The sequence below is a fragment of the Miniopterus natalensis genome, chromosome 1 (genome assembly GCF_054644295.1).
Source record: "Miniopterus natalensis isolate mMinNat1 chromosome 1, mMinNat1.hap1, whole genome shotgun sequence".
Taxonomy (NCBI): Eukaryota; Metazoa; Chordata; class Mammalia; order Chiroptera; family Miniopteridae; genus Miniopterus; species Miniopterus natalensis.
This window is the reverse complement of record NC_142081.1, coordinates 151,563,166-151,591,152: the sequence shown is the minus strand read 5'-3', so window position 1 is coordinate 151,591,152 and position 27,987 is coordinate 151,563,166. Positions and strand designations below refer to the sequence as shown.

The following is a 27,987-nucleotide window of genomic DNA, read 5'->3' as shown; positions in this document are numbered from 1 at the left end:
GTGATGCTGAGCATCTTTTCATATATCTGTTGGTCGTCTGTATGTCCTCTTGGGAGAAAAGCCTATTCAGGTCCTCTACCTATTTTGTAATTGGAATTTTTTTGGAGGGAGCAGTTAAATCACATGAGTTCTTTATATATTTTGCATATTAACTTTTATTGAATTTATCATTTAAAAGTATCTTCACCCATTCAGTAGGCTGTCTTTTCGTTTTGTTGATGGTTTTCTTTGCTGTGCAAAATCTTTTTAGTCTTACATAATCCCATTTGTTTATTTTTTCTTTTGTTTTCCTTGCTCAAGGAGATATATCCAAGAGGCTATTGCTAAGAGCAATGTCAAAGTTTACTACCTATGTTCTCTTCTAGGAGTTTTATGATTTCTGATAAAACATTTACATTTTTAATCGATTTTGAGCTTATTTTTGTATATGGTATAAGAAAGTGATCCAGTTTTATATTTTTTTGCATGTATCTGTCTAGTTTTGCCAACATCACCTATTGAAGAGACTGCCTTTTTCCTATTGTATATTCTTTCTTCCTTTGTCATAGATTAATTATAGCAAGGGTTTCTCTGTGGGCTCTATTCTATTCCATTGATCTAACTACTTTTAAAAGTGAGCATGCCATTTTTCTCCTGAAAAATTAAAATGAACAACCAAATAAGTTTTTAGTTAATTTATATACTGTTTTCACTGTCAAGTTTACTGTCAGCGCCCATGAGGACTTCATGGATCTTTCCTACATAGAAAAATATTTCCTAAAGAAATATTCTGGAATTCAAGAATTTAGTAGAATTGAAAGGGTTCTAAGAGATTTTTATAAATCTGGAGAATTAACATTTCTTAAGGTAGTTCCCAGAGATCTTTATTTTTTTTTTTTTTAAAAAAAAGGGTTAAACAAAATTAGGTTGCTTCCCTCAGAGCCTTTAATGTGTCTTATGAATATCTAAAGGAGATGTAGTAAAAATCCAATTTTACACTCATCCTTCCATGGAACCACTTTTTCAGACTAGTCTGTTAAGGCACCTGTGCACGTCAGGACATGCTTTGGGCTGCTTCAGGTAATTTTCAGAGTAAAGGGTTAGTGGTCCATCCCAGCTGTTCAACTCCTCTAAAATTTCCCCAGATCTTTCAAATGGCTGTCGACAACTACATATTTAAGTTAATTGTGTCAGTTCTCATTTCATGTTGTTTACAAGCATGATTTTATTAAAGTGAGATGGGATAAAAAAATAAGATTTTTTTAATTGGATAACATTTTATTTCAATTTTCACCATTTATATATAAACACAAATTAATAAAACACACCACAAAACAGTAACATTTTAGTTAATATGTATAGGTGCATAGTTTCATGCTCACATGTTTTTAAGTTTCACAATACATCATTATTCTTAGACAGAATCATTAAAAGACACCTAAAAATCTTATAATATATGATAATAAGTCACAACTTCTCAACAAAAGCAACAGAAAAATAGTGAAGATTTAGGAATAAGTGGTAGTCACTTAGGTGTTTTTAATATGTTTTAACATTTTATATTTGAAGCCACAATATCCACACAGCACACAAGGACCTGCTATCATATATTCACTTCAGTGAGAGGGAAGCACCGAAATGCTGAGTGGGGGCAGGTACAGATACTCAATCACTGCTGATGGAAGACTCCAAAATACGCTGTAAAAACTTTGGGGAAATGACTGGGCATGTTGGAACGGAGCACTTGTACAGGATGGAACATCTGTCAGCAGACCTCGAGACACTGGGAGCAAAGATATTTCTTAGGCTTCAGGTTCGTAGTCTTGATACCCTCCCTAATATTAGGAAAATCAGAAAGACAACAGGCAGAGTTAGTGTAAGTGATCAGTACTCAAGGACTTAGGGGGAATGATATAGGAAATGGCTTGCCACTTTGAGTAAAGGTCATATTCATAGCAGTTCTGGAACTATTCTGCTACACACAATATAATTGTTGACATTTTTGTCTTCCCATAAAATAGAAAAGTGAATCATGCTGGTGGTCAGGGTATCTGAACTATACTTGTGCATGTTCCATTGAATGAGCATATGACCTCACCCTGCAGGACAAATTAGCTGGCCTATCTGGCTCTCAGTTTCCTAAAGTGTAAAATGTGAGAATCAAATCAAGTGGCCTATAATGCTTCTCTCAAGGCTAAAATGCTCTAATTCTTAGAAGGAAACTAAGACATTTAAAGGCAAATTATGTTTTCTCTCCTTTTACTCTCCCATTTGAAATTCCATCTCATCCATGGCTTCATTTATTACTTCTATTCCAAAGAACGCTCTCCCAAACCAGCCCAGCTATGCAGTATATGGATAACATCCACAATAAAAATATTAATGGTCTTAACTAAAATGGTCAGATTAGTCCATCTAAAGAACAACTCTAATGGTATCAGGATTCTGCTCAAAATCAAACAATCACACCTTCAATACTCAAGCACAAATTTAAATGAAAAGGTTGTTCTGCAATCTGTCTTTGACCGTCGCTGAAGCTGTAATCTGTCACTATTCTCCGTGTTCCCTAAGTGTGACTCATATTTAAGTACTCACTGTTCCTCAGACACAGCTTTACGCATTCTCAGGCTTGTATGCCTTCACTTCTGATATTCCCTTGTGCTAGAATGTCCTCTCTTCAGTTTGGCCCATCATATGTCCCACCTCCTGCCAGATCAACATCACCTCCTCTATAGAACTTCTCCCAATTGATTTCAACAGACCCTTTAAACTGTTAGACCTTTTTTGTTTAGCTTGTATATGTTTGCTTCTGTGATACCTGGTACAAAGAAGACAAATCAATAATGTTTGTTAAAAGGAATCATGATAAACAAATGAAGGAATGAATATGTATTTGTTTTTAGCAAACCTACTGGAGTGTGTATACTTCTGTGTCCTGGTGCTATCAAGTGCTCTTATTTGTATTTCTGTAGTGTTTAGCATTGTTCCATGCATAAAAAGACCCCAAAATATTGGTGAAATCTAATTAGGCAGAGAGGCAATGGAATCTCAATTTCTGTAAATGGGATTACTATCAATAGGCCTTTTAATGATGACTTGAAGAATAATGTATAACATAACTACGACACACTTAAATTCAATTTTTAGTGAAACAATCAGACATTTTCTTTTTTTACATCTGGTTTCAGTATCAGGGTAATATTTTCCTCATAGAATTAGTTGGGGCATGCCCCTCTTCTATCTTTTGAAAGAAGATTTTATTAGTATTAATTGTAATTAATTGGTGTTACTGTAATTATTCTTTAAAAGTTTAGCAGAATTCACAGTGAAGCCATCTGGTGCTGGGATCTTCTTTGTGGGTAGGTTTTTAATAATAATTCAGTCTCTTTGTTATACATCTTTTCAGATTCTCTGTTTTCTTCTGAGTCAGTTTCACTCATCTGAAACTATTTTATAATTTCACTTGTGATACACTTTCTATTAAAGAAACTTATTTTCCAATTAAATACAATTAATCAAATTATGCTTTTTAAAATGCTATACTGAATCATATCAGTTGTTGCTAATCATTTATCATTTTTTTTACTGTATAATTTTTTGGTTAACTCTTTTACTATGCAAAGATCCCACTGAAAATATATGACAAGTAATAATTTCTTTTGGCATTTAGTTGATTTCTCTAGCTTTCCATTTTGAAATTTACTTTAGAATGCAGGACTTCTAATAAAATAATTCTCCAAAGCAAGTTGGCAAACTTTTTCTGTAAAGGGCCAGTTAGTAGATATTTTAGGGTGTGGGCCACATATGGTTTTCGTTGTTGCTGCTTTTATTTCTTAACAACCCTTCACAAGTGTAAAAACCATTTTTATCCTGCAAGTTGTCCTCATAAAACATATCCTGGATTTGGCCGACTTGTTCATCTAGACTAGAGAGTAAGTGGTTCTCACTAAGGAGAAACGTAAGAGAAATCTGAGACTGACAGATTTGGGTACTGCTTATTATAAAGACCTCACTTAAACTCCTAAACTTTACTTTTGGAGTTTTATGCATATAAACTTTTACCTCAGAAGGCATTTCATAAGTCTCAGTGTCAGGATCCCCAGGCGTATCTTCCAGAATCCCTTCCTGTGCAGTTCCTTCTTCACCCTAGTATTTAAATGGAAGCACAAAAAGAATATGATAAGGTACCACTTTTCCATTTTTAAAGTCACAAACATTTTTCAAAACATCTTATATACATTAAAATAAAAGTACATTAATCTTTTATTAATAAATTATCATTAACAGTTGTAAAGATCTTGAGTTACATGAAGTGGAGACAGCTTACAGGTCTAAGGGACAGACTACCTCGGGCACATCTTCCTGGGGAAGCCTGGTCTCAAAAGGGTTTAGTGATTTACTCTGTCAAATTGTCACAGGTGACTTCAGACATTGTGCTCTTAACCACTATCCTGAGAGTTTTGGCATTCAAAACTGTTTTCTTTAATTGAATTAAATTTAATTGAATTGAATCTATAGATTTCAGTAACTGAGAAAAAAAAGACATTCTCTTGTGTCCCTGATTATGCTTGGTCTGTGCCGTTAAGACCCAGTGAAGAGTCTATCCCTCCACTCTATGTTATCAGGTCCTCTAACCCTAGGAGTCCATTTTCCTGCCCCTGGTTAGCAGCCCCGCATCAGGGAAATTTTGCTCCCAGGCTCTGTACAGGGGAAAGGACACAAGGCGAGGATCATCAGAGTAAAACCACCTGCACTGTCTGCAGAAACTTACGTTTTACTGGCCTCTAAGGCTGTCACCTTTCCAGTCCTGATCCACAGACTCAACAGAGAATTACCAAGAGGCATTCATAATTCAAAATTGGTTTACTTTGGCAGATCCCTACTCCCCTGGCTAGAAGTCAGTGCAATCAGGCTATGATCAGGACTTTCTCATTAGTTCTTGAAAATATTGCAGAATCTGCTGCTAAAGCAGTAGCTTCCCAACAAAAATCCCTGGACTCTCTGGAAAAGTTGTTCTAGATAATAGGATAGCCCCTCATTATCTTTCAGCTGAAAGAAAGAGGTGTCTTCGCTGTGGTCAACACCACTGGCTGCCTTTAGATGAACACTTCTGGGAAAGTTGAGACTCAGCTACATAAAGTCACAGAAAAAGCCCATTGGCCTGAGAAAGTGCCTCCTTCACTGGAGTCTTTCTCTGTCTTTGATTCTCATTAGTTTGGCTCCCGGGAACCATGGCTCCAACATGCACTCCACACATTGAGAACGATCCTGCTTATAATAACCAGAGCAGTCTCTCCGAGGCACTGTATTTTCTCAAAGCCTTCAAACTCATGTTTGCAGCTGCGAACTGCCAAGCAGTGATCTCACTAAGAACAGAACATAAGGTGCAAAGAGAATGACCAGCTTAAGGAATGTGAACCTGAATTCATGATCTCAAAATACCACACAGATTTAAAAAATACAAGAACTCCAAAACAGTAACAGAGTAGTGCCAATGCCTTAAATCTTTGATCAGATCTCTCATTTAGGCTGAGAGGCTGTCAAAAGAGGGAAATTCTTAAAAGAAAGAAAAGGGAGAGGGAGAGGGGAGAGGGGAGAGGGTTTTTTGTTTTTTTTTTAACAAATATAGATCAATACTCTGTGTAACAAAACTATTTTTGGACAACTAAATAACTTTTATTTTATTATATATTTAATGTAACTCACAATGGAGATAAAAATTGCTTCCCCAAACCACCTTCTTATCCAAAGCCTACAATCGTCTGTGGTCCTTGTTAAAAATGCATCCTGGGGTCCTATGAATGTGTGACATGTTCCTTGGGAAACACTGCCCAGTATCACCTTATGTTTGTAAACGCTGTGGCATCATTTGGTACAGAATATAGTAACGCACTTGCTGTCGGTATGAATAGGTTAAAGACATTTTTTTAAAAGTCTCCCATTTTGAAGTTGGTAAGGGACTCTTACCAAATGGTCAGGGTCCTAAAGACTCTGAGACACAATACATGGTGATATTTGTAATAGCGGGGTTTCATTCACTACCAGGCATCTAGGCCTTAGACCTTCACAGCGGCAGAAGCGCTCTCTTCCCCATGGCTTTCACACTGAGATATTTTGCGTGGAACCGCTATTTTGCTGCATTGTGGAACAATGAACATCAACCCAAAAGAACACAAGAGCTAAAACCATGGGGGTGGAGCAGAGAGACAGTAACACTAAAAATAAATGAAGAAGCTAAACAAAGAACTCTAACTTAAGAGGGGGGAAAGGTTCCATATAGCACTCGTCTTAAGGAATCCAGCATTTCTGACATGAAATCAAGCACAGAACGCCTGTTAAGTGAAAATAGTACAGACTTTCCAAAAATGTCCAGAACCCTTTTTAAGATGGAGAGTGTGTGATGGGTGTAGATCATGTGTCACACTAAGAGCAGTAGCCTTTATTTTACTGAATACTAAGAAATGAAGTAGGCGGGTATGAGAATCTTGTTTAAAGTAAGGCAGGGATGGGTGGGTGGGGAGAGACTAACCTAAGAACTTATATGCATATGTGCAAACCCATGGACACGGACAATAGTGGGGAAGGCCTGGGGGGGTGCAGGGTGGAAGGGATCAATGGGAGAAGAAAGGGGACATTTGTAATACTTTCAACAATAAAGTTAAATTTAAGAAAAGAAAGTGCCCGGCCAGGTGTGGCTCAGCAATTTAGCATCAACCTAGGACACAGGAGGTTGTGGTTCAATTCCCGGTCAGGGCACATGCCCGGGTTGCGGGCTCGATCCCTAGTAGGGGCCGTGCAGGAGGCAGCTGATCAGTGACTCTCTCATCATTAATGTTTCTATCTCTCTCCTCTCCCTTCCTCTCTCTGAAATCAATAAAAAAGAAAGAATGAAAAAAATAAAAGGTTGAATATTTAAAACAGCTAAGTAATTTTATAAAGAAATTAAAATTTTTAAAAAACTTGGGGCAAGTACTTAATCTTTAAAACCAAAACAACATAGGTAGTTAAGAAATGCCACTATATTTTAAGTCTTAGTGTTATATGTAGATATAAATATATATAAAGATAGTAATGTAATGACTACATTTACTGTTAATATATCATAAAGAGTGTTTAAATGCATCCTAGTAATTAACTGCTATGAAGTGAAAAACCATGAAAATTGGCATGTTCTGCTATAACCAACACCCAAAGAATAATCATCATACTAAAGAGGCATTGAATAACCCCCCACCTCATTTTCCAGTTATGTATGGTTTAATTAAAATTTAATTTTCATTGTTGAGTGAAATGCAATTATGGTTTAGATGTAGGGCAGAATTAAAGCAACCAATGGAATTGGTCCACTCACTGCTTTGTACCTTTAGAAATGCATCAAATATGGCAGACCCAGCATTACTGGGTAGGGGACTTGTGGTTGGTGTCCACTGAACTAATGTGTTCCTTCTGAACCAATAATGTAGACAAGGGGCAAAGAGTTGCAACCTCTAATTGTGTAGTGAAATAGATGTAAAAGAGAATGGGGAAGGAGAAGGGCAAGGCATCAGCAGGAATTAAAGAGTGATAAGCCTGGTATAGTCACAGAGACAAGTCTGTAATTACGGTATATTGAGTGTTTTTGCACTGCTATTTCAGTGTAGCAATATTTAAGATTATGTTAACTTTCAACCAAACATTTCAAGTTTTGATAATGTAGTGTCTTCTGTGCTTTAGCTATCCTATTCATAATTTTCTACCAACACTGACTACTCACTTGTACAAGACATGCTCTAAGATGAGAGAAAACACGTACACACACACACACACACACTTATTACACTAGCCCACTGATTATCTCTGGGGCTACCTCCTGCGACTATCTTGAATCTCCTAATTAAGATGTTAACTATACCATATGATTTTCATCATAAATTACATATGCAACCACAAGCAAAACCTACCAACAAGGCTGACGGAAGAAGAATATGGCTCCTGGTCACACGCTGGGCTTTCTCATTGGTAAAGTGACCTACTCCCTTCATCAGCTGTGTCATATATCTATTCAGATTGTGTCTCAGCAAGTTTACAAATTACTATGTCATCAACCATCCGGATCACTTGAGAACAGTCAAATTGATGAACATAGCAAGTCATACAATAAGCAGATGACACTATATACATAGTTCATACATACAAGGAAAGCTTCTTGGAATAAAAATGCAAATCTATTTTAATTAAATGCTTTTAGAGAAACCAGTCTTACATAGCTATTCATGTTCTACTTAGGATAATCTATTAGCATATTAGTTACTTTCTTCCCTTTTGCCTTTCTAACTATTTCTTTGGTCTTGGCCATTGGGGGGGGATGGGGGAGAGAGAGAGAGAGAGAGAGAGAGAGGAAAACAGAGAGAGGGAGAGGGGAGGGGGGAGAGAAAGGGAGGGTAAAATAAAAACTAGTTTGACTGTTTTTGGAGAAAAGAGTAAAGCTAATACATTAATTCTATTTGGGGGTTATTTTTGTATGCTATTTATCAGTATCATTTATGAACCCAGTTTTAAATACATTCGACAATAAATTACAAAATAATTGGTCTATAAGTCAGAAGTCAGTGTGAAATCATTTTTTTTTTAGAAGAAATGTTCATTATAAAGCGAAGAGGTAGTATTCTATCTTAAATCTTCCTTCTCCTTGGTAAGTATAACCAGCAGCTCAGTGTCTGCAATATTTATGACAGTGCCATGCAATCAGATGACTCACCTAATTAGAGTTCACAGCACAAAAACATTGTCAACTTCCCCCCGCTTACTTGGATACAGACCTAGTTGCAAATGCTAATACACAATGAGGAGTCTGGAAATAAACTATTTTCAGTTTCACATCTAAAGATTAATGCCCCTCCTCCATTAATAAAAATTATACATGTTCACTATTATACATGTTCACTATTATATCTGCTTCTTATTTTAAATATGTATAGATAGGATTCTTGAAGACCAGCCCCTTGGGTAGTGATTGAGTAAGACATCAAAGTGAGGTGGGTCAACCTGAGAAAGATCCACTCTTGTGTTGAGTTCAGAAGCAGCTAGTCCTGTCATCTTTGCAAATGCACTGGTATATGGAGGTGAGCCTTAAAACTAGAACCAGTGGGGAATGTAGGCTTCGACAAAGAGGAATAAGGAGGCTGCTTCTATATTTTAGGGAACCTAGGGAATGCTAAAAGCCTCCTGGAAAGAGGAAATCTGCTGTCAAGATCTTAGTGAGTCAGGATCCAGGTGTTTGCTTTCAAAAATAGTTGGGAAATTGGTCTTAATATCTGACGGGGGGAGAGAGGGATATCTCAGGCAAAACACAGTACTTTAAAGGTGAATGGCACTTACAGGGCGGTGAAGCAGAGTGAAGACAATAGCTTCAAGACCACTGGCTATAAAATCCAAGTGAAATTTCTCTAAGAGCAAGATAAAGATGTGTTCTCCATCTCAGAGAGTAAAGACTAGGAAAGGCTATGAGAGCCAGAGCAGGAGCACGGTACAGTCAGGGGCATGTGATAACCTGAGGTTCCAGGAGTCTTCTTACCACCGGGAAGAGTCAAGTGTGAAGGGCTTTCAAGATCTGGATCTCAGCCTCCAAGCTGGACTATCGTTGCTTAGCATCCATGACAGACAGGAGGCGAGAAAGGGGTGATGTCCCACAGTAACCAATTTCAATAGTTGCTGCAATTATTCTACTCTGTAAATTCTTTCATCTTTAAGCTTTGTCACACAAGTTGTGGCTGTTACTTTCTTTGGATTGCTTAGAAAAGTTTCCTCTGAAAACTTATTATGAATAGTGCATTATAACAGGAATTGTAGAAGGCATGGTCCCTTCACCTCAAGCAACCTCAAATCTGGATAAATGAAAAAGAGATACATAGAAACTGGTATAACACAAGGTAGTAAATGTGATACAGGGCCTAAGGACGGTAAAAGTAAAATGTTCAGAATGGAGTGGGATGACTTCTGGCTTAAGAACCATCATTAGAACTGGGTCTGAATGATTTTGTGATGACTGGGAATATCAGGGAGAGGACACGTTATGGACAAAAACAGTGTCAGGGAAATTATTTTGTCTGGCTAGAGAATAGGGAAATGCCCTGATGTTCAATGTGGGGTTTGAACATTTAAGAATTGTTCTGTGTTATCAAGTGAAAAAGTGATATGGTACAAATTTTGTTTTAGGAAGAATATTCTGGAAATGATGTGCACAACATTTGGAAGGAAGGGAAGCAGAGATGAATGGATTGTGTAGACAATCAGTCCCAGACAGAGGTGATGAGGTGACTAGAAGAATGAGAGTGGAAATGGAGCAAAGGAATTGGTATTTTAAGATACTGTAAAAGATGAATGGACAGAATATAGCATCTGTTGTTTAAGAACTGTGATAAGTCTAAGATTTTATACTTGCAAACTAAAAAGTTAGCCTGCCAAAGACACAAGAGTCTTGGGTCAGAGACAGATGACTTTATTACTCATAATGATAGCAGTAGCCACAGTATCATCATTTTATTGAGCTGATTCCACAGGCCCGAATTCCCACAGGTAAGTTTAGGTGACACCTACACAGCCAGTGAGTTAGTTGCCTTATAGAAGAAGAATCTAGGGCTTAGGGATCCTGAATCTTTTGTAACAGGTTGTAAACATGTCTTTCCTTTGCTCCAGAGACACTATCTCTAACCAAGGCTTTAAGCACACCTGCCCTTTACTTTAGAGGAAGAAACTATTTGTCTTCCAAGGCTGTTCACTATACAAAAATCTTTGAAATACAGTCTCAACCAAAAGGCAGTTAGTGCCTTGCTTGCAAAATGTGCAGAGATGTGAGAGCCTTGGTCTCCCAACACTGCTTGAATGTGGGCAGAGAACACAGGATGGGTTTACAACAATTAGGTTTTGAGTTTGACTTATTAGGAAGAAGAAAGCTGTTATTTGCAATAGAGAAAAATAGGACAAAGTAGATTTTAGGGACAAAGTCATTTTTAAAGAAATATATCTTTATTGATTTCACAGAGAAGGAGGGAGAGGGAGAAGGAGAGAGAGAAACAGAAACATCAATGATGAGCGCCCCGTACTGGGGATCGAGCCCGCAACCGGCACGTGCCCTGACCGGGAATCAAACCTCGATCTCCTGGATCCTAGGTCCGATGCCCAACCGCTGAGCCATGCCTGCCGGGTACAGTCATTTTTTATGTTGAGCCTGAGGTGCCCCATAAATATGTTGAAAATATGAGATGATAGATGAGACTTCAGAATTATAGATATGTTTTGAATATTTACTCCATAGAGGTATTTGAGGGAGTCATCAGAGTTCACAAAACTAAGAGAAAAGAGGCAAGTGAAGAAAAACAATATGGCATCACACGAACAGCCTTTTCAGTTAGGAGGCAAGGCAGGGAAAAGAGGGAAAAGCAAAGGCGGAGTAAGGGGTGGAAGATGAAAGACAGGAAGCAATAATCTTTCAGAAGCTATATGAAAAAGGCCTTTCATTAATGGCTGATATACTACCGGCAGTTTCCAGAACTGGAAAAAGAAAATGAGGAAGAGAGCCACACATGTTCACTTTCAGCACTAAGTATTTTACGCACGGGGGATACATATATGTTTAATAAATGTTTAAGCTTGTTGAATAGTCCAGAAAAAGATGGAGGAAGAAGTCAGATTTCAGGGGATAAAGGAATAAAAGCAAGACCACTGATGGCTATGATGGTGACATTCTGATAAGTTGTGAGTAGAGAAAGTTATTAATTTTGAGGGTGATGGAATTTGGGATGAGTATAGGCTTTTCGTTCGGGGCCTTTCGTTTGCTTTGCTTTCTTTTTAAAGAAATGAGACTTCTTAATGATGTCAGTGCAAGCAGAGTTTCATGATACAAGGCGGAGAAGGGCTGGCTGGTAGAGCAAGATCTCAAATGAGGGGCTAAGCCATGGAATCAAGCTTGCAGGTGATGTCTACATACGGAGAGGTGGGTGTGTTAACATGCACATACATCTCTAGGTGGAGAGAGGGGACAGAAAGGAGTCTGCAGCAGTCTCTATTTTCAAAGTAAAATAGGTAATGAGATTATAAAGATGAAGGTTTTTGGAGTGGGAAAGGCAGGGGAGAAAACATTTATTGAGTAATTTTGTAGGTAGCTAATCATCCCTTTATATTGATGAGAAACATGAATGTCAGAGGTTGCATTTTTGCTAGTCACAAAGACGGTGAATAGTCAAACTGGGTTCAAATAATATCAGTGTTATGCTAAAGATAAGTTTTTAATTGCTCCAGTAGGGTTGTGGTCTTAAGGGAAGTGGAAAAGTTTTATAATGGACACTCTGAAAAATAAGATAAAATATCAATTAGAAAGAAAGAAAACAACTGCTGAGAAGCAATGAGTGCCAAGTGGAATCTGGGTACCATCAATTTTTAATTGAACCAACCAGCCCAGTATCCTGATTTTAGTTTTAGCAGACAAAGGATTTAGCTTAAGTTTCACATGGAGTGAGTTCATTGTGAATGGTTTTATAGCAACAATGTAATAGTGCTCAATAGATAAAGAAGAAAAAAACACACCTCTGCCTCAGAGAGCCCTACTGTCAGTTTTTCCTCTAGGGCGACTCTAGGCCTCTAGCTAGTTTGTAAGCGAGTAATTTAGGTGGCCCAGCTGTGTTACATTAAAAGCTAACTTTAAAGCATATATACATATTACCATATTTTTATAGAAAAGCTACCTTCTATTCAATCAAACTCCTAAGTCAGAGGAACCTAAAATGAGGGTAAGCAAAACAAGTAAAAGTTTATATAGAAGGAGGGTGCAAAACATATTTATTCAGAATAATTGAATAAATTTATATCAAATTGTTTTTAATTAATAACAAAGATCAAATTTCAATTGTTTATCTCATTTTAAAATGCATTATGCACAGTCTCCTTTATTCATGTCAATCTTATGTCAAAGTTACTTTTTTCTTGTTTGCAAGCACTTGGAATTTTAAGTCCAGGGAACTATTTGGTCTTCTCTAGCCCTAACTTTTCCACTGCTCTCATTTTTTTTGAGCTGTGGCTTTCCTATCCCATTCTTCATATCTCAAACCATAATTTGGTGTGAGGTACCCATGCATCCCATCTCTATGGAAACCAAGATGTAGGCAGCACAAAGATGATTTTATTAGAAAGTCCACTAGAGCAGAAGAGCTCGTGCACACAATTTACTATCCTAGCAGACTCAGCAAATTTAACCTGGGGAACAGCAGCTGACTCTGTTGAATTTTCCTAGGCAAATGGAATATTTGAAAACCACTGAAAGTTCCAAACAAAGCAAAACAAAACAAAAGGCAGGTGGTAGAATTGTGTTGGTGTTCTCATGGGTTTATGCCCAGAAAATTACAGGATGAAGCGTCTCTATGACTGTTATTTCAGCATAATAATTCCTGCCCAGATTTGACAACCCAATTATTTTATAATTATGTATCATCATCATCGTAGCATAATTATTGCAAAGTAAAAATAACTATTGCTTCTTACAAAATTAAAAAGAAATCTCTGTGTAGAGAGATAAAAGTGGTTCTTGCCCATCATTGCCTTTCTCCCTGGGACAAGAGACGTCGGCACATCAAAGGAATTCATAGAGTCCTTGGAGCAAGTATGAAAACCACAATGATCTACTAAATAAATGTTTCCATCAAAAGAAAAATATAAACATGTTAGTTCAGGAAAAGGGCAGCATGCTATAAGAGAGTATCACTAGTTACAAAATGTGAAGCCACTTTCAATCTACTGATAAATTATAATTTGTTAATTACCTACATTTCATCTGCATACCTATAAAACTAGACTTTCAAAACACATATTCCCACCAGCTACACACAGGTGTTGTAAAACAAGTATTCAGTGAGTACCTAAATGTAAAAGTGTAGACCTTTAGTTTTATTTTCTTCACACACTCGCACAACATGTATTGAATAAGTGAATAAATTAATGAACAAGTTTGACACGGGTTAGTTTTAATCATATTCAGAACAGAAATCATTTCCATAAATGACTTAAAGATAAACCTGCATATTCATTAACCCTAAATCTCTCTCTAACTGATGTCCCAATTTCACTATTAGCTATTCAGCCTTGGGTGTTAAGTTCTGCTCTCTCCTCTGGTCCTCTCTTAAATGTCACAGCTATTTCTGGCAGGTAAGACAACTGTTGTGGTTAGTGTGAACACACACCACCATGGAGCGCAAGGCACCGGAGAGGAGGGCTGCCAAAATAGGGAAATAACTCAGAATAAAGGATAGGGAGTTGAAAATATAACATCTATGCACTTGTCTATTTATGATCTTATATATATATCAGTCACTTAAGAAATATAAGGTGTTTAGAAAATATAGTATTGTCTCTGGCTATAGTTAACACTGTGGCCACTTAATATAAAGCAGTGTCCCTGTTGGGTATCAGGGAGGACTATTTTGAGCTCAGTCTCTAAGGACTAAGGATGGTTTATATACTCGATCTTGAGGCACTCCGAGGAGGTACAGTTTATCATTTTCAGAAAACATGGACATTATTCAAGTAAAAGAGAGTTAATGGAAGATTTTTTAAGATTTAGAAAGATCATGAGGGCAAGCTGGCTTTTAACAAAAACAAAATTTTTTATTCAGTTTTATACCTGTTTCTGGTTGACTGAATTTATAAAGTCCAGAAACTCACCAAAAGACTTAAGCTTCTTTTTATTGCAATGGGAGAAAAATGAATGTTATTTGGACTATCAATTATGAAATTAAGCAAACAGGAAGTTTTGCTAAAGGGGGGGTTTGAATATTCATGAACTTGAATATTCATGAATTTGATGGTTCAGAGTTTTCTCCAGTGTTTCCTCTGGCAAGACCGCTAATTAATGATCATTTTTACAAATGGAACATATCCTTGTCAGATACTTTTTCTTTGCCAAGAATTAACACGTCTTATTTCAAATATGTTTTATTATTATTCCACTTCACATTTCTCTTGTTTCTACCCACAAATTTCTTGATTTTTTTTCATTCAATCCTCTTATTCTCATTATGGTATTTCTAAAAGCCTGGGTGAGTACATTGAAACCCTCCAACTGTGACTCAGTAATGTTTTCATTTCTAGGGATCCGTCTGACATTAGGCTGACTTTGTGAACCATAAACATCAACACAAAAGAAAGGTTTTTAAATTAATTTGTCCAAATCAAAATGAGAGGTCAAATTTTGCAGCGTGTTTTGTGTCTGGGAAATCTTCCTGCGGTAATTATCTGAAGCTCTTGGCCGGGTAATTATTAAGGGACTCTTGCAATTGTCTCTTCTCTCTACATAGATCACCACGTTAATTATGAAGCGATCAACTGGAGACGGGCTGCTGTCTGCATCTTTAAGCAGTTCTAGTTCTTCATTGTCAGAAGAGAAAAAAGTGCATGAAGAGTGAGGCTGCTTCTTAGCCAAGTTTTCTGATATACAGATATCCTCAAATAGGTCTCTGGAATGTGCCTTAATCTTATTTCTGAACATTTTTAAAACGGAGATCATTAAAAACTTAGCACATATTTTATAACCTGCAATGTACTTATCCAATTTCAACTGAGCTAGTGAAGAAATATGAATCAGGTGCTTGCAATAAAGATGCTAAAGTTATATTTATACTGTGTGACAGTCAAAGGTGTGAAAGCTTAGTGAGACAAGCAGCAACCCGATAATGGATTAGCCTGAGAGCCCTACAGTCTGCCTAGAGGCGCCTTCCCGGGTTATGTGGTGATGGGAGGGAACCAAGCTCCTGGCTACAGGAACGCCGAACGCAGACCAACATTGTGTGTGTTAAAGTAAATTAAACAGAAGCAAGCAAGCTACGTGGTAAGAACTGCTTGAGTTTTCTCACCATTTCCTTGATTACCATTTCTAATCTCACATGCCCACTAGAAGAGAAGGATTTACGAGGATCCTAACAAGTCAGAGTCACAGGATGACCCAAGGCCTTCATCATCCCTCCACCCTTAGATCCCAGAACAGTGCACACACCTACTCAGTGCTTTGTAAATGCTCATCGAATGACTGCAACTTGTTATGAGTTCTTCCATCAGAGCTAATCTCTTTCCTATGTGCTCCCTAAACACCCCGTGGATCTAGCTGAGCATAAACCACCACGTTTTGGGATCACTGGTGTAGGTGAATGTCCTTTACTGGGTTGTGAGTTTTTAACAGGAGGGGTGACATACCCATCTTTATCTTCTACAGTTCTTTGCCAGGTACCTAGCATAATGCCAAGTTAAAAAAACAACACAAATGTATACAAGACACCAGGGGGAAAAACAGAAAATCAAAAGTTACTAAAACATTGACTTGATTAAGTTGTTTCGAAATAGGAATCCCTCAGTGATTTAAAGCAGAAATTAAGATTCAGAACCAAGTAAAAAGAAATACTGTTGCCCCATAAAGATATCACATTTTGTTATATAATAGGTAAAAATGTCTGATATTAAAATGTTATACCACATTTTAAGTTTTGCTTATTTATATGCCTTTTCTGTATAGCTAATTATAGAGCATTAAGACCAATATGCATGGGCATCACCTGAGGTCCTCACTGTAACGTAGATTCCCAGGCTTGGTCCCTTAACTGCTTATTCAGAATCTTTGGGGGTGAACCAACAGGAATTTGAATTTAAAAAATAAGTTAATTGGGTGATTCGTAGAGATTAAAAGTGATTATTATTTCTCTTATTTGCTATTGTGAAATTTTACATATGCATTGGCTGGTCTTGTTTTTCTGATAAAACAAAACACTTTTCTCTGGGAAATATAAAAAGGTAATCAGCTTCCCAGGCCACACATTCTAGAAAAGCCCTGATCCCTGTGACTTTATCATCCAAGGCAGGCACAGTGATCTCCACCCCCAGCCCTTATTTCCTTTCAAAAGAAGCTCCTAAATCCCATGATACTTGTCCCATGTGCGATTCCTGCTGTTACCTATGGGACTCTCACAGCAGGTTAGAAATCTGGATAAAGAAGGAATGCACAGAACTTAAAGTACTTAATTAAAGAGAGCGATCTTTCAGAATTACAGAAATATGAGTATAAACAATACTTAAACTGAGTGTGTCTTGACTATAAAGTGAAACCACAATCTACACAATGGTAGCTAATATCTTTTGAAGATTTACTACTTTTTAGATACTCACTAGGGGCTTTACCGTAACCTTAGAAGGTAGGTACTAGGGTAAGGTCAACTCTACAGACATAACTAATGTACCCAAACTCTCTCGCTTGCGGGACGTGGAAGCAGGAACCCTGGCTCCAGAAGCTATGCTCTGAACTCGCAGGCGCTGTGGCCTCCTAAAGCGCCTTGAGCGTGTGGGGCCTGTGCAGGCAGCTGGAAATGCCGGCCAGTGTCCATTTTCATGGCTGGAGTTCCAGGTAAATGAGAAAATATTTCTACCTTCTAAAAACATTAAAAAATTTTAGTGGAGTTCCTTAATAGTCTGTATCCCTGTGTTTTTCAGGAGTACATTTAGTAACAGTTATGTGGGAACTTTTATAACTGCATGATTCAAACACAAGCACAAGAAATTTTGAAGAAACACTTTTTCCTTCTAAAATCTATTCATAAGTCTCTAGTTCCCTCTGGGTTTGGTTTTAAATCTTGCCACATTTCCCAGAAACTGGTATCTTCTAACTGACATCCATTAAAGGGTTTTAAAAGAAGAAAAATAATGAATGCAATGCAAGAAATTGTTATAATTCTGTTTCTTCTCCCATTCTCTCTCTCTCTAGGGCATCCCACCTTCTCCAAAATCAATTAATAACAGTCTCTCAGTATGTTTTGTTTGGTTAATGTATATTATATATAAATATATGTATAAATACACACATATGTATATATAGGGTGTCCAAAAAATGTATACACACACTTTGAATAATTATAAAGGCAATGTTTATTAAAATACATTTCATTTTCAAAATTGAGCTATCAGCTGTTAGGGGGTGTATACATTTTTTGGGACACCCTGCATATAATAGACTAGAGTGCTTTCTTGGAGGTAGTTTTGGGGGCCTATGTGATGTCTCCATTGTCATCAATTAAAATTTTGGTAACACCATCTCTTGCTCATGACAAAAATTAAAAACTTGGCAATAAAGAGGATTACCACATGTTACTTTTAACAGACTCACCCAATAGTTATTAAATTATCTAGGATAAAATATTTTTTAATGTTTTATTGATTGATTTACTTCAGAGAGAAAGGAAGGGAGATAAAGGGAGGAAGAAAAGGAGACAGAGAGAGAGAGCAAGCGAGCGAGAGATTTGTTGTCGCACTGACTTACTTAGTTTTGCACTCGTGGTCGGTTCTTGTGCATGCCCTGGCTGGGGATCAAACCTGCAATCTTGGCCTATCGGGAAGGTTAGCCAGTGGAGCTACCCAGCCAGGGCTGAGTTAGATATTTTTTTGATTAGAGCCCAAACAGCTTGAAGTAGTATGTTGACTTGTAAGACTTTTGTCCCATGTTAGAGGTAATGCCAAAGGTTACAGGTTATTGGCCAGTGGAATGTTAACCAGTTTTGTATCTATTAGCCAGTTAATTTCAGAATTCCTTTATTCACTGCTCCTACAAATCTTTATTCCTCAAATTCTCCTTTGAACCAGTCTTACCAGCTTTCTGATTCACATATTAATTAATTTGGTGAATAAAAGCATTTGACCTGTATTCATTTTACTTTTGTGTGAAAGCCATAAGTATTTATTTTTGAAAACTATTTAACACACTGCAGAAAGACCAATTGCTAGGTTCAGCTGAAGCATTGTTGAATTGTATTTCCTCTTTTAGTTTTAACACTCTATACAATTTTAGATTATTTCAAAACCCAGAAAATGCCTTCGGTTCATGTTTCTAGTCTTCCTAAGTAGTATAACCTGTTACCTAAATTCAGGAAGTAAACTGCCTTGAAAACTTTCTTAAAAGTAAATACATTAAAAAGTAAGAACTCTTTTCCATCTCTCTTAGCCATACTTAATATAATGATGCTTAAATAGGACATTCAACAAGATTAGGTGGATTTTTTTAAAACACACATCCCATGGGGTGTTGCTATTAAGTATTTTTATAAATTATATTGTCTCTTCATTTCCCTTCTAATTTGGAATGTATTACATACTTTGGTGGTTTCAGGGAAAGTATGTCTCTGAACACAAGCATCTTTTCTGAAGAGTACGGGATAGCATGCCAAAATATGAACAATAAGCAGCCCCAAAGGACAAAAGCCAGGGGATCTAAAGCAATGAGGGAGTCTGACCACTGAGGAAGCCCTGGGGAAGTGGCTGCTCCATTTCCTTTTTCAAAAGATTTTCATGTAGAGCATCTGTCTGCTCTCCTATGGAGATGAGCTTAACTCCCCAGACAACCACTCACTCTCTCGCTCCTCTCCCCAGTCTACAAGCCCAAAGAGATTAATTAACAATTGTTCCAGGAAAAAACACAGATAACAGCATCTGATATTAGACGAGTCCTTTGTGAATAAATATAAAACCGATGGAAGGGGAGGGAGATATTCTGAGAGAGGAAAAAAATTGGACTTTACTGCTTAAAGTCAAAAGAAATGGGTATATGTGGTAATAGTATGAACAAAACACTTTTAAAAAGTAATGAACAAAACTATGAAATGTACTCAATTATCTACTGTTATTTGTGGAAATGATCTGTTATCTTAAGAAGCTTATACAAAATGAAAATTACACCTAAAACATCTACTATTCTAGTAAGCTCTGGGGATCTGAGGACCTTCGACAAAGGGATGTGCTGCTACAGGCAGACACATGAAGGCACAAATAGAAGATCTTTTTTTACATGTAGTGTGAATCATTTTATATAACAGTTATAAATATACTTTGTTTTTTCAAAACAAAATTCAGTCAGATTTAAAATCTCTTTACTCTGGGATGGATACGGTAATTTAAATACAAAATATCTTACCCTGGCTGGTGTGGCTTAGTGGTTGGAGAAGAGCACATACATTGGTTGTGCTCTTGGAAATAAATACAAAATATCTTTCTTTCTTTTTTTTTTTTTTGCAGAAATCATGAAAGCAAATACTTTTGAGAATTTGGTTGAATGCTAATTTCTGAGTGATGATTCTGGGAGCTATCAAGGCCGACCAATTACAATCTTCCTATTACAGAGTTCTTTTCTTCCAAGAAACTCAAAGTGTTTCATGGACATTTCCTAGCAATTTCTTCTCATAGCATTCTAGGAAAATGAAAAATATGCATTCATTATCTCAAAAGGTATTGAGATGTTTCCCATTAGTGAGTTGCATTCATGCAATAAAGACTGCATGTAGTAGTATTCCCCAATAAACCTTGATATTGATAAGCTCATGCATATTCATTTATATTAAAATTTAAAATAATAAATGGTTTTACATTGAGAAAACGGATACAGACACATTTTGTGACCAAACTCATCACCATGGTTCTACTGTCACTCTTTTATTTTGCAGGGGAGGGGGCTTTGTGATTGTTTCTTACATATTTTTGGTTACTAATCACAAATAACATAAATAGGACAATGTTAATAATTCTTATCATATAAAATTTCAATGCCTTCCTAAAGCTTACACATAAAATGTAAACTTCTCACTATAATTTATAATCTGGGACAGTTTGTCTGCATCTGCGGCCTCGTCTCTCCCTTTCTCTCACACTCACTATGGCCTCTGTCATGCCATCAAAACACCAGATTCTCCCACCCTGAGCACCTTCACATGTGATCTTGTCCTGCCCCTGGATGCCTCTGCTCTGCATTCCAATCACCCTGTTCCCCAACTTCCCTCTCTCGTCACAAGGCTGGCCCCTTCCCACCCTTCTGATCTCAACTTAAATTTGACCTTCCTGTATAAACTTCCATATACTGACAGTCTCACCAAATCTGAATGGCTAATGGGTTTTTGTTCTTATTACATACTCACTATGCAACTATTTTATATGCATTGCTTGGAAATAAAATGAGAGGGAGGTGGTCTCAGGAGAATGAAGTACTGGTGTAAAGGTGTGAGAGGGAAGATAGTATCTGTTCTCCATGGTGGCTCTAGGATCTTAAGGTAGGGAGGGGGAGGGAGGGAGGGAGGGGGGGAGGGAGGGAGGGAGAGGGAGGGAGGGAGGGGGGGAGGGAGGGAGAGAGAGAGAACTGCAACACAACCTGAAGGCACAGTTTTGATTGAGGTAACTGAAGTAACTCAGGGCACAAGAAGGTCACTGGCAAGGGTGGAAGTGGCATGATTCCTCCCTTAGTAATTTGAGAGTAGCGGATTTCAAAAAGAAAGCAGATGAAAGCGAGCAGACTTGTTCCTGAGCACATGTGAGATGCCTGTGGCGACTGCAATACATCACTGGGGAGGCGAGGGGAGGCTTAGGCCCTGCAGATGGAGCTCTGCAGTGGAAGGCAATCATGCTCATGCTCGGGCTGGCAGGTGTGAAGATACTCAGGTTAAGCAATGACCCCTGGGATGGTTACCGGCAGTGATTATCAGACGTTACAGATGCATCTCTATATTAGACCAGAGAACAGCATCCAGGAATTATCAAAAGCCATGAATCCATCCCAGGGTCTTGTCATGCACCTAGGTAGTGCTTTTCTCTGTCCTTGTAGCTACTTAATGGATACTGGCAAGCTGTCAAGTAGACAAAGAAGTGAGGATGAATGTTGTTCCCCAAACTTAAGGTGAGTCATCAGTCAGACTTGGTATCATCAGGGAACTGAATCTTGTTTTCTAACTAGCTTTATTTCAGCACAGCCATTAAATCTAGCTATAATTAGTCTCTAACTCCAATGACGCAATACACTGAAGCATTTCATTTGACTCTCAAGAGTGAGAAATTGCAACTGGATTGACAATACTAATGTGCTCTCACTTGCATGCATACGATGCTGTTAGTACATGTGCTTTCAGTATCTGTTTTCCCCTTGTGATATTGATGGATTAACACAAACCATCTTCTCTCTCTCCTAGTCCTCTATGGATCTTAGGATGCATTTGAGAGGCAAGTGAATATGGTCAAGTTTGTGGCTAGTGATTAATTTTTTTCCAGAATGAAACAAATTAGCTATATGGAAATTGAACAGAGTATGGGAACAATGCTGTTGTTGTTTTAAATATATCTGCCTACTTGAAACAACACCTCAGTCAATGAAGAAACTGTAATTGTTCCTAACTGACAGTACAGGTTATTTTTAACTGAGACATAACAGGCGTATTTCCATTTTAATCACTAGGATCACTATCTAAAACAGATTGGTAAACATTTACTTTTTAATATGGAGACAAGTTAAAGAAAGTAATATTTTATATTCAAATCACATTTAACATGTTTTATAACAATAGTAAATGTTTTTAGACTTTAAAAATCTATTTGATATTTGTGGATATTCCTGCAGATGACCAAGATTTTCATTTCTCCAAGGATTTTTATTAACCCACAGAATCAAAATATCAAGACTTGGTAAGGTTTCCTTAAGTGCTAATTTAACATCTAAGTTCTTATTAATCAACTTGTAAAGGTGAGACTCAAAGGAAGCAGCAGCATCTGTGGACAGCTCTGTTTCCAGATTCCAGCATTCCCAAATTAAAACATTTATAGCCCTGAGAGTGAGTCAGACCAGCGTGTGAACTCCTATTGTGGCCATATTGCACAGCAGTAGGGGATTTAGAGCAGTAAGGCTCACTCATCCATGTCATCATGCTAAAAATTATTCAGTGGAACCAAGAAGTCACCTTTTTATTTTGAAAATAAAAAGACACAGATCTGCACAAATGAAAAAGAAATTAAGTTGGAAGATTCTGAATGCTTGTTTTCAGTATAATTATCATGAAATGTAAATAGGAAATAATCTCAGCATATACTTGTCAACATTATACTTTCATTTCATCAGTGCTACTAAGTAAGGCTAATATATGAATTAACCTCCACAAAGTATACTCTATCTACATGGCCACATTATTAGCATGGGAAAAGTGTGAGCACTTTTCATAATTTTAGATTATTTAATACATTAATAGAAAAGTAAATATTACTTTACCAATAGTTTGAAATCTTAACTATAAATATGACCTTAAGGCATACAATCTAAATTTGTCCTGAAAATAACAGCTTTAAAAGAATTTAAGCTTAAATATTCTCCTAAGTGCTTAAGATAGAATATAGTTCTTCCAATCACCTGGCACAAGGGTATAGAAAAGAAGCAAATATATAGAGTTTAGGGAAAATTGAAAGATGGCTTTTGCCATATATTTCTTATATTTCCAAAAGTAAATGGTAGATAGGTGTCTATGGAGCCTGTAAAATTGCTAAAGTAAATATTTGGACATAAATGTGGAATGCAGGGTTTGCTACTCTATTTTTAATTGAATATTTTCAAAGGCAAGTGAAAAACAACTATATTTTTAAAGTACTCAACTCTAAATGCGTATTATAAGAAACCTAGATGTATAAGAATAATACATTTTAAGAGCCCTAGATGACATGCAATATAAAAATATATATATTTACAAATGATGCATTTTTTTGTTTTGTTTTAAGTATAGTTGTCTGGAATTTTGAATACCCTCCCCCCTTTGACTATTTTATCTTGACATTCAGCAAATGGGTAAGCAAAAACTTAAGAGGAATAATCATTAAATAAATCAGTATCTGATACCCTAAACAACAGTAACGTGGGACAGGAGTTTTATGCATTATTTGTACTTATAAACTGTCTAATGTTCTAATAATTAATAGTTTATTCAAATAATTGTGGCTGTCATCCTTAGAGGCTACTAGCAATTCAAAATAGTGAATTACACCAAATAAAGGGTGTTTTTGTATATGCCAGTGATTTTCAACTGGCGTACAGAATTTTTAAAACATGTAATACCTGACTATTTAGTCAGGGGCACTGATGGGCTGTATATGGCTCGTGAAATCATTTGGTCTGGCCCTGCCAAGGCAACCACAGGCAGGACTCGAAATTCAATAAATGTAGGTGCTTTTTTCATAGCTAAGTTTTAAGTTGATAATTTTGTGTGGCCCATGAATGAAACTACAAATATCCAAATGGCCTTTGGCAGAAAAAAGGTTCCCCACTCCTGCCTTAGATAGTCAAATAAAAAAATGGTAACAGCCAATATAACAATAGCTGTCTTGGTATGAATGAATCAAAATTATACCTATTTTTTTGTCAGATCAGCAATTTTAATTTTTTTTTTTAAATATATCTTTATTGATCTCAGAGAGAGGAAAGGAGAGGGAGAGAGAGATAAAAACATCAATGAGGAGAGAGTCATTGATCAAGCCCACAACCAAGCATGTGCCCTGACCGGGAATTGAACCCCGATCACCTGGATCCTAGGTGAGCCACTGAGCCACGCCCGGCCGGGCAGATCAGCAATTTTAGTAATTAGTTTATGCGTGCCATGAGATAAAAAGGTTGCAAATCACTGGTATAGACATTTGTTCCTTTTGCTAGTCATTTATCTTACAAATATCTTTTAGGCACCATTTACACAGATGACCAAAACTATAAATTCTGTGTATATAATAACGATAGCCAGGTAGTCATTCAATAAATTCAGATGTATAACACCAGAAAAAATACTTTTATCTTGAGACTAAGGCCCTCTGGACTGGAAAAAAAGTTGGCCATCTGTATCCACAGGTCTGCATCCATGGAATCACCCAACAGCAGATAAGACATATTCATAAAGATTGCAATTCTAAACTTCTGTGCTGACGATGTGCGTTGCTTATCTTTTAAAAATGTACATATGTGAAAAATCTTATCTCTTTGTAATGTCAGATAAATCATCCTCACTTCTATTTCTTGGGTATCAGTTGTTCAAGATGTGAGCAAGGCAAAGACTCAGTGAAACAGTACCTCTTATACATTATAAATAATTTGGCAATGTGTAGGTAGATGGATGCTAAGCCTAGCTGAACCTCTAATTAAGAAAATTAAATTAAACATAGTGGATAATTCACTGCTGCACTTACGTTAAAAATGCAAAGAATCCAAATAACTAATAAAAAACAATTAAATATGAAAAAAGTATTCAGAAAGAAAAAAAAGTTATGTTGTTGCTGATGTGGGTTACATCTGCATTGAGCATGAGAATTTTTCTTTTTGTCATTATGCCCTAAATAATAAAATATAACAACTATTTACATACAGCATTTGCATTGTATTGAATACTACAAGTAATCTAGAAATGATTTAAAGTACATAGAAGGGTGTGTGCACAGGCTATATATGCAAATACTAAGCCATTTTCTATAAGGGTCTGTGGGTTTTGGTACCCGCTGGGGTCCTGGAACCAACCTCCCATAGATACCGAGGCACAACTGTATTTCTTGTTGAAACTGTTTCAGTCCATAGTCCTTAAATACTTCACACACATTCACACTGATGGTTTGGTTTATTACTTCTCTTCACCCCTAATCTCTTAAACACAAATATACACACGTGCAGCAATATCTCTACACAGGACATTTTTGAAGGAATGAGAAAGATTAAAATACAGATGTTTATTTTGGAAATGCAGAAATGGTTTGTAAAAATTATATGACTATAAAGAATACATGCATAATGCAATATATCAGGAAAGAAAAATGCTATCTTTGAGTGAAAACATGTGTTTTGAGAGGTTGGCATATACTGTTCTGTCACTTTTTAAGATGTGCTTGACTCACAACTGGCAGTTGGCTTGAAACAGCCTTTAAAACAATGTGGTGGTGTGTGTTTTTTATTTGAACATTGTTTAATTCAATCAACAGCTGTAAAAATTCATGTAAATATAAAAATAATTTTTTAAAGAGGAGATCTATAGCATATATTACCACCAAATTTGATCTAAGAATCTGAATTATCTTTTCTTTTTCTTTTTTTTAAATTCATCAAACAATGTTTTAATGCAATGAATCATGACAGGGAATTTGTTGGAGCTGACCATGGTACTTACAGTAAAGCAGGCTTACGAGAGAAAAGGAAGATTTGAAATTTAGGTATTAGAGTAACTATCACAGCAAACCCCCTGAACAGTTGAGTTCAAAATTGAGTTGGTCAATTCTATTACCAAATACTACAAAACATGAAATAAAAATAAAGTAGATAATATAAAAATTACAATAAAACTTATTTTATAAAACTGCTAATTTTCTAATATATGCACAGTTTTTAGTGTCTTTGCAACTGTAAACTCTGCCAATGTGACAAGCAGAAGATGAGCAGATGGCCTGTGATATTATCAATGTCACAGTCAGAAATCAAAGTCTTCTTTTCACTTTATAAACTGATGGGGAAGAAAGTGTACGTGTGTGTGTGTGTAATGAGGAGCTAGAAGAGATTAACTTGTAAGCCATTATCTGATGCAAAAACACACATTTACTGAGTCACCTATGAAGAGGTGGTTTGACAGTAGCTAAACATTTGTATAAATCTTCAGGGACCCAGATTCTCTCAAGTGTCACAGAACATTCATCTTAACTGCCAGCACTCCCATTTAAAAAGATCTCATTTGGCAAATGGCTGTGGTGTTTTGAGTTCTATGCAGTGGCAGGTTTGTTTTCCATCTGATTAATATCTGAGAACTATAAAATGACCTTCAGTTAGAACCGCTTTTAAGTTTTGTCTATGTGAGTCCTACCATGGAGGATGGTGTTTGGCTATACTTTAAGAATGATCTTGAAAACATTCAGAGAGGATGATGAAAGAGATGTCTGGGAAGCCGTGGAAAATAACCACTGGTCAATGCCATTGAGAAAGAACATTATCCAGCCACGAGAATTCAAGTGGATTCAGCTTCAGTGGACAACGCATGAAAGAGATTTGTGGTGAACAGCAGTGACACTCCAGTGCACAGTCCGAGCTTCTCAATCCCTTCCCGTCATCTAATCTGTGTGACTCGTCTTTTTATGATACAGTATGTTGCAGAATTTAGATATAGGTTACACATTTCTCTAACTGTGCTTGTGTACTCGCAAACCAGTGGGCAAAGACTTCACCAGGCTACATCAGCATCTCCGCCTACAAGTCAACATCGTGAACTGTGGAGTAATTTACACTGAGAACGGCTCCCTCCTTTAAGGGCCCTGGAAATAAATAATGCTGAATTCACCGGGACACTATATATTCTCATACAGTAAGAAAACTTTATCAGTAATCCTTCTTTTGAGGAATCCATTTAGAAACATTTATAGAAAAAAAGCAGGTCATTTACTTCAGCATTCGTTTTATGAGAAAGACAAAGGTTATGTCCACACAGAGGGAACAATCTAAATTACAGTCACATTTATTCATGCTTCCAGACCTCTGACCAAAATCATTCTTTAAAAAAAAATTTTTTTAAATGCTTTCATTTATGATAGAGACCTTCTCTTCGATTAACAAGGTATTTCTATAATATCACTTTCTTAATTTATAGTTGGACACATTTCCCATTTCATTTATCCTTTTAACCCTACTTAATTGCTAATGTTTTGGGAAAGTTATATTTACTGTCCTAAGTAAAACATGTAAATAATAATCTATTTGCATTAGGCAGAAAATATTTGAGATTTTATGCAAAGAAAAATAGTGGTTTGCCAAAAACCACAAACTCTTTAAACTTGACTTTGATCTGTGCCAGCTTCAGGAGAGAGTTAAGAAGAGGGCTATTTGCCTGGCTGGCGTGGCTCAGCGGTTGAGCATCGACCTATGATCCTGGAGATCTCGGTTCAATTCCCGGTCAGGGCACATGCCAGGGTTGCGGGCTCGATCCCTAGTCAGGGGTGTGCAGGAGGCAGCCGATCAATGACTCTCATCACTGATGTTTCTCTCTCTCTCCCCCTCCCTTCATCTCTCTGAAATCAATAAAATATTTAAAAAGAAAAAAGGGTTGTTTGAAGTGAAGAGGGGGCAGATGAACGAGTCAGCAGGTTGTCTGGTGGGTTAGTCTTCCTAGGGACACTTTACCTAGAAGTTTTTCCTTTCCTCATAAAGCCATAATAACT

General features: G+C 36.9%; 1 protein-coding gene across 1 annotated transcript in view; it reads right to left on the bottom strand.

Annotated features, from left to right (window-relative positions):
• Positions 1 to 1,236: 1,236 nt before the first annotated feature.
• Positions 1,237 to 27,987, bottom strand: part of SNCA (synuclein alpha) — a 95,721-nt gene continuing 68,970 nt past the window's right edge. The window contains exons 4-5 of the mRNA XM_087816183.1: positions 4,042 to 4,125; positions 1,237 to 1,814 (exon numbers count right to left, since the gene is read on the bottom strand). Of these exons, the coding sequence (XP_087672309.1) occupies positions 1,782 to 1,814; positions 4,042 to 4,125 (117 nt within the window). The 3' untranslated portion in view covers positions 1,237 to 1,781. The remainder of the gene's footprint in view (positions 1,815 to 4,041; positions 4,126 to 27,987) is intronic.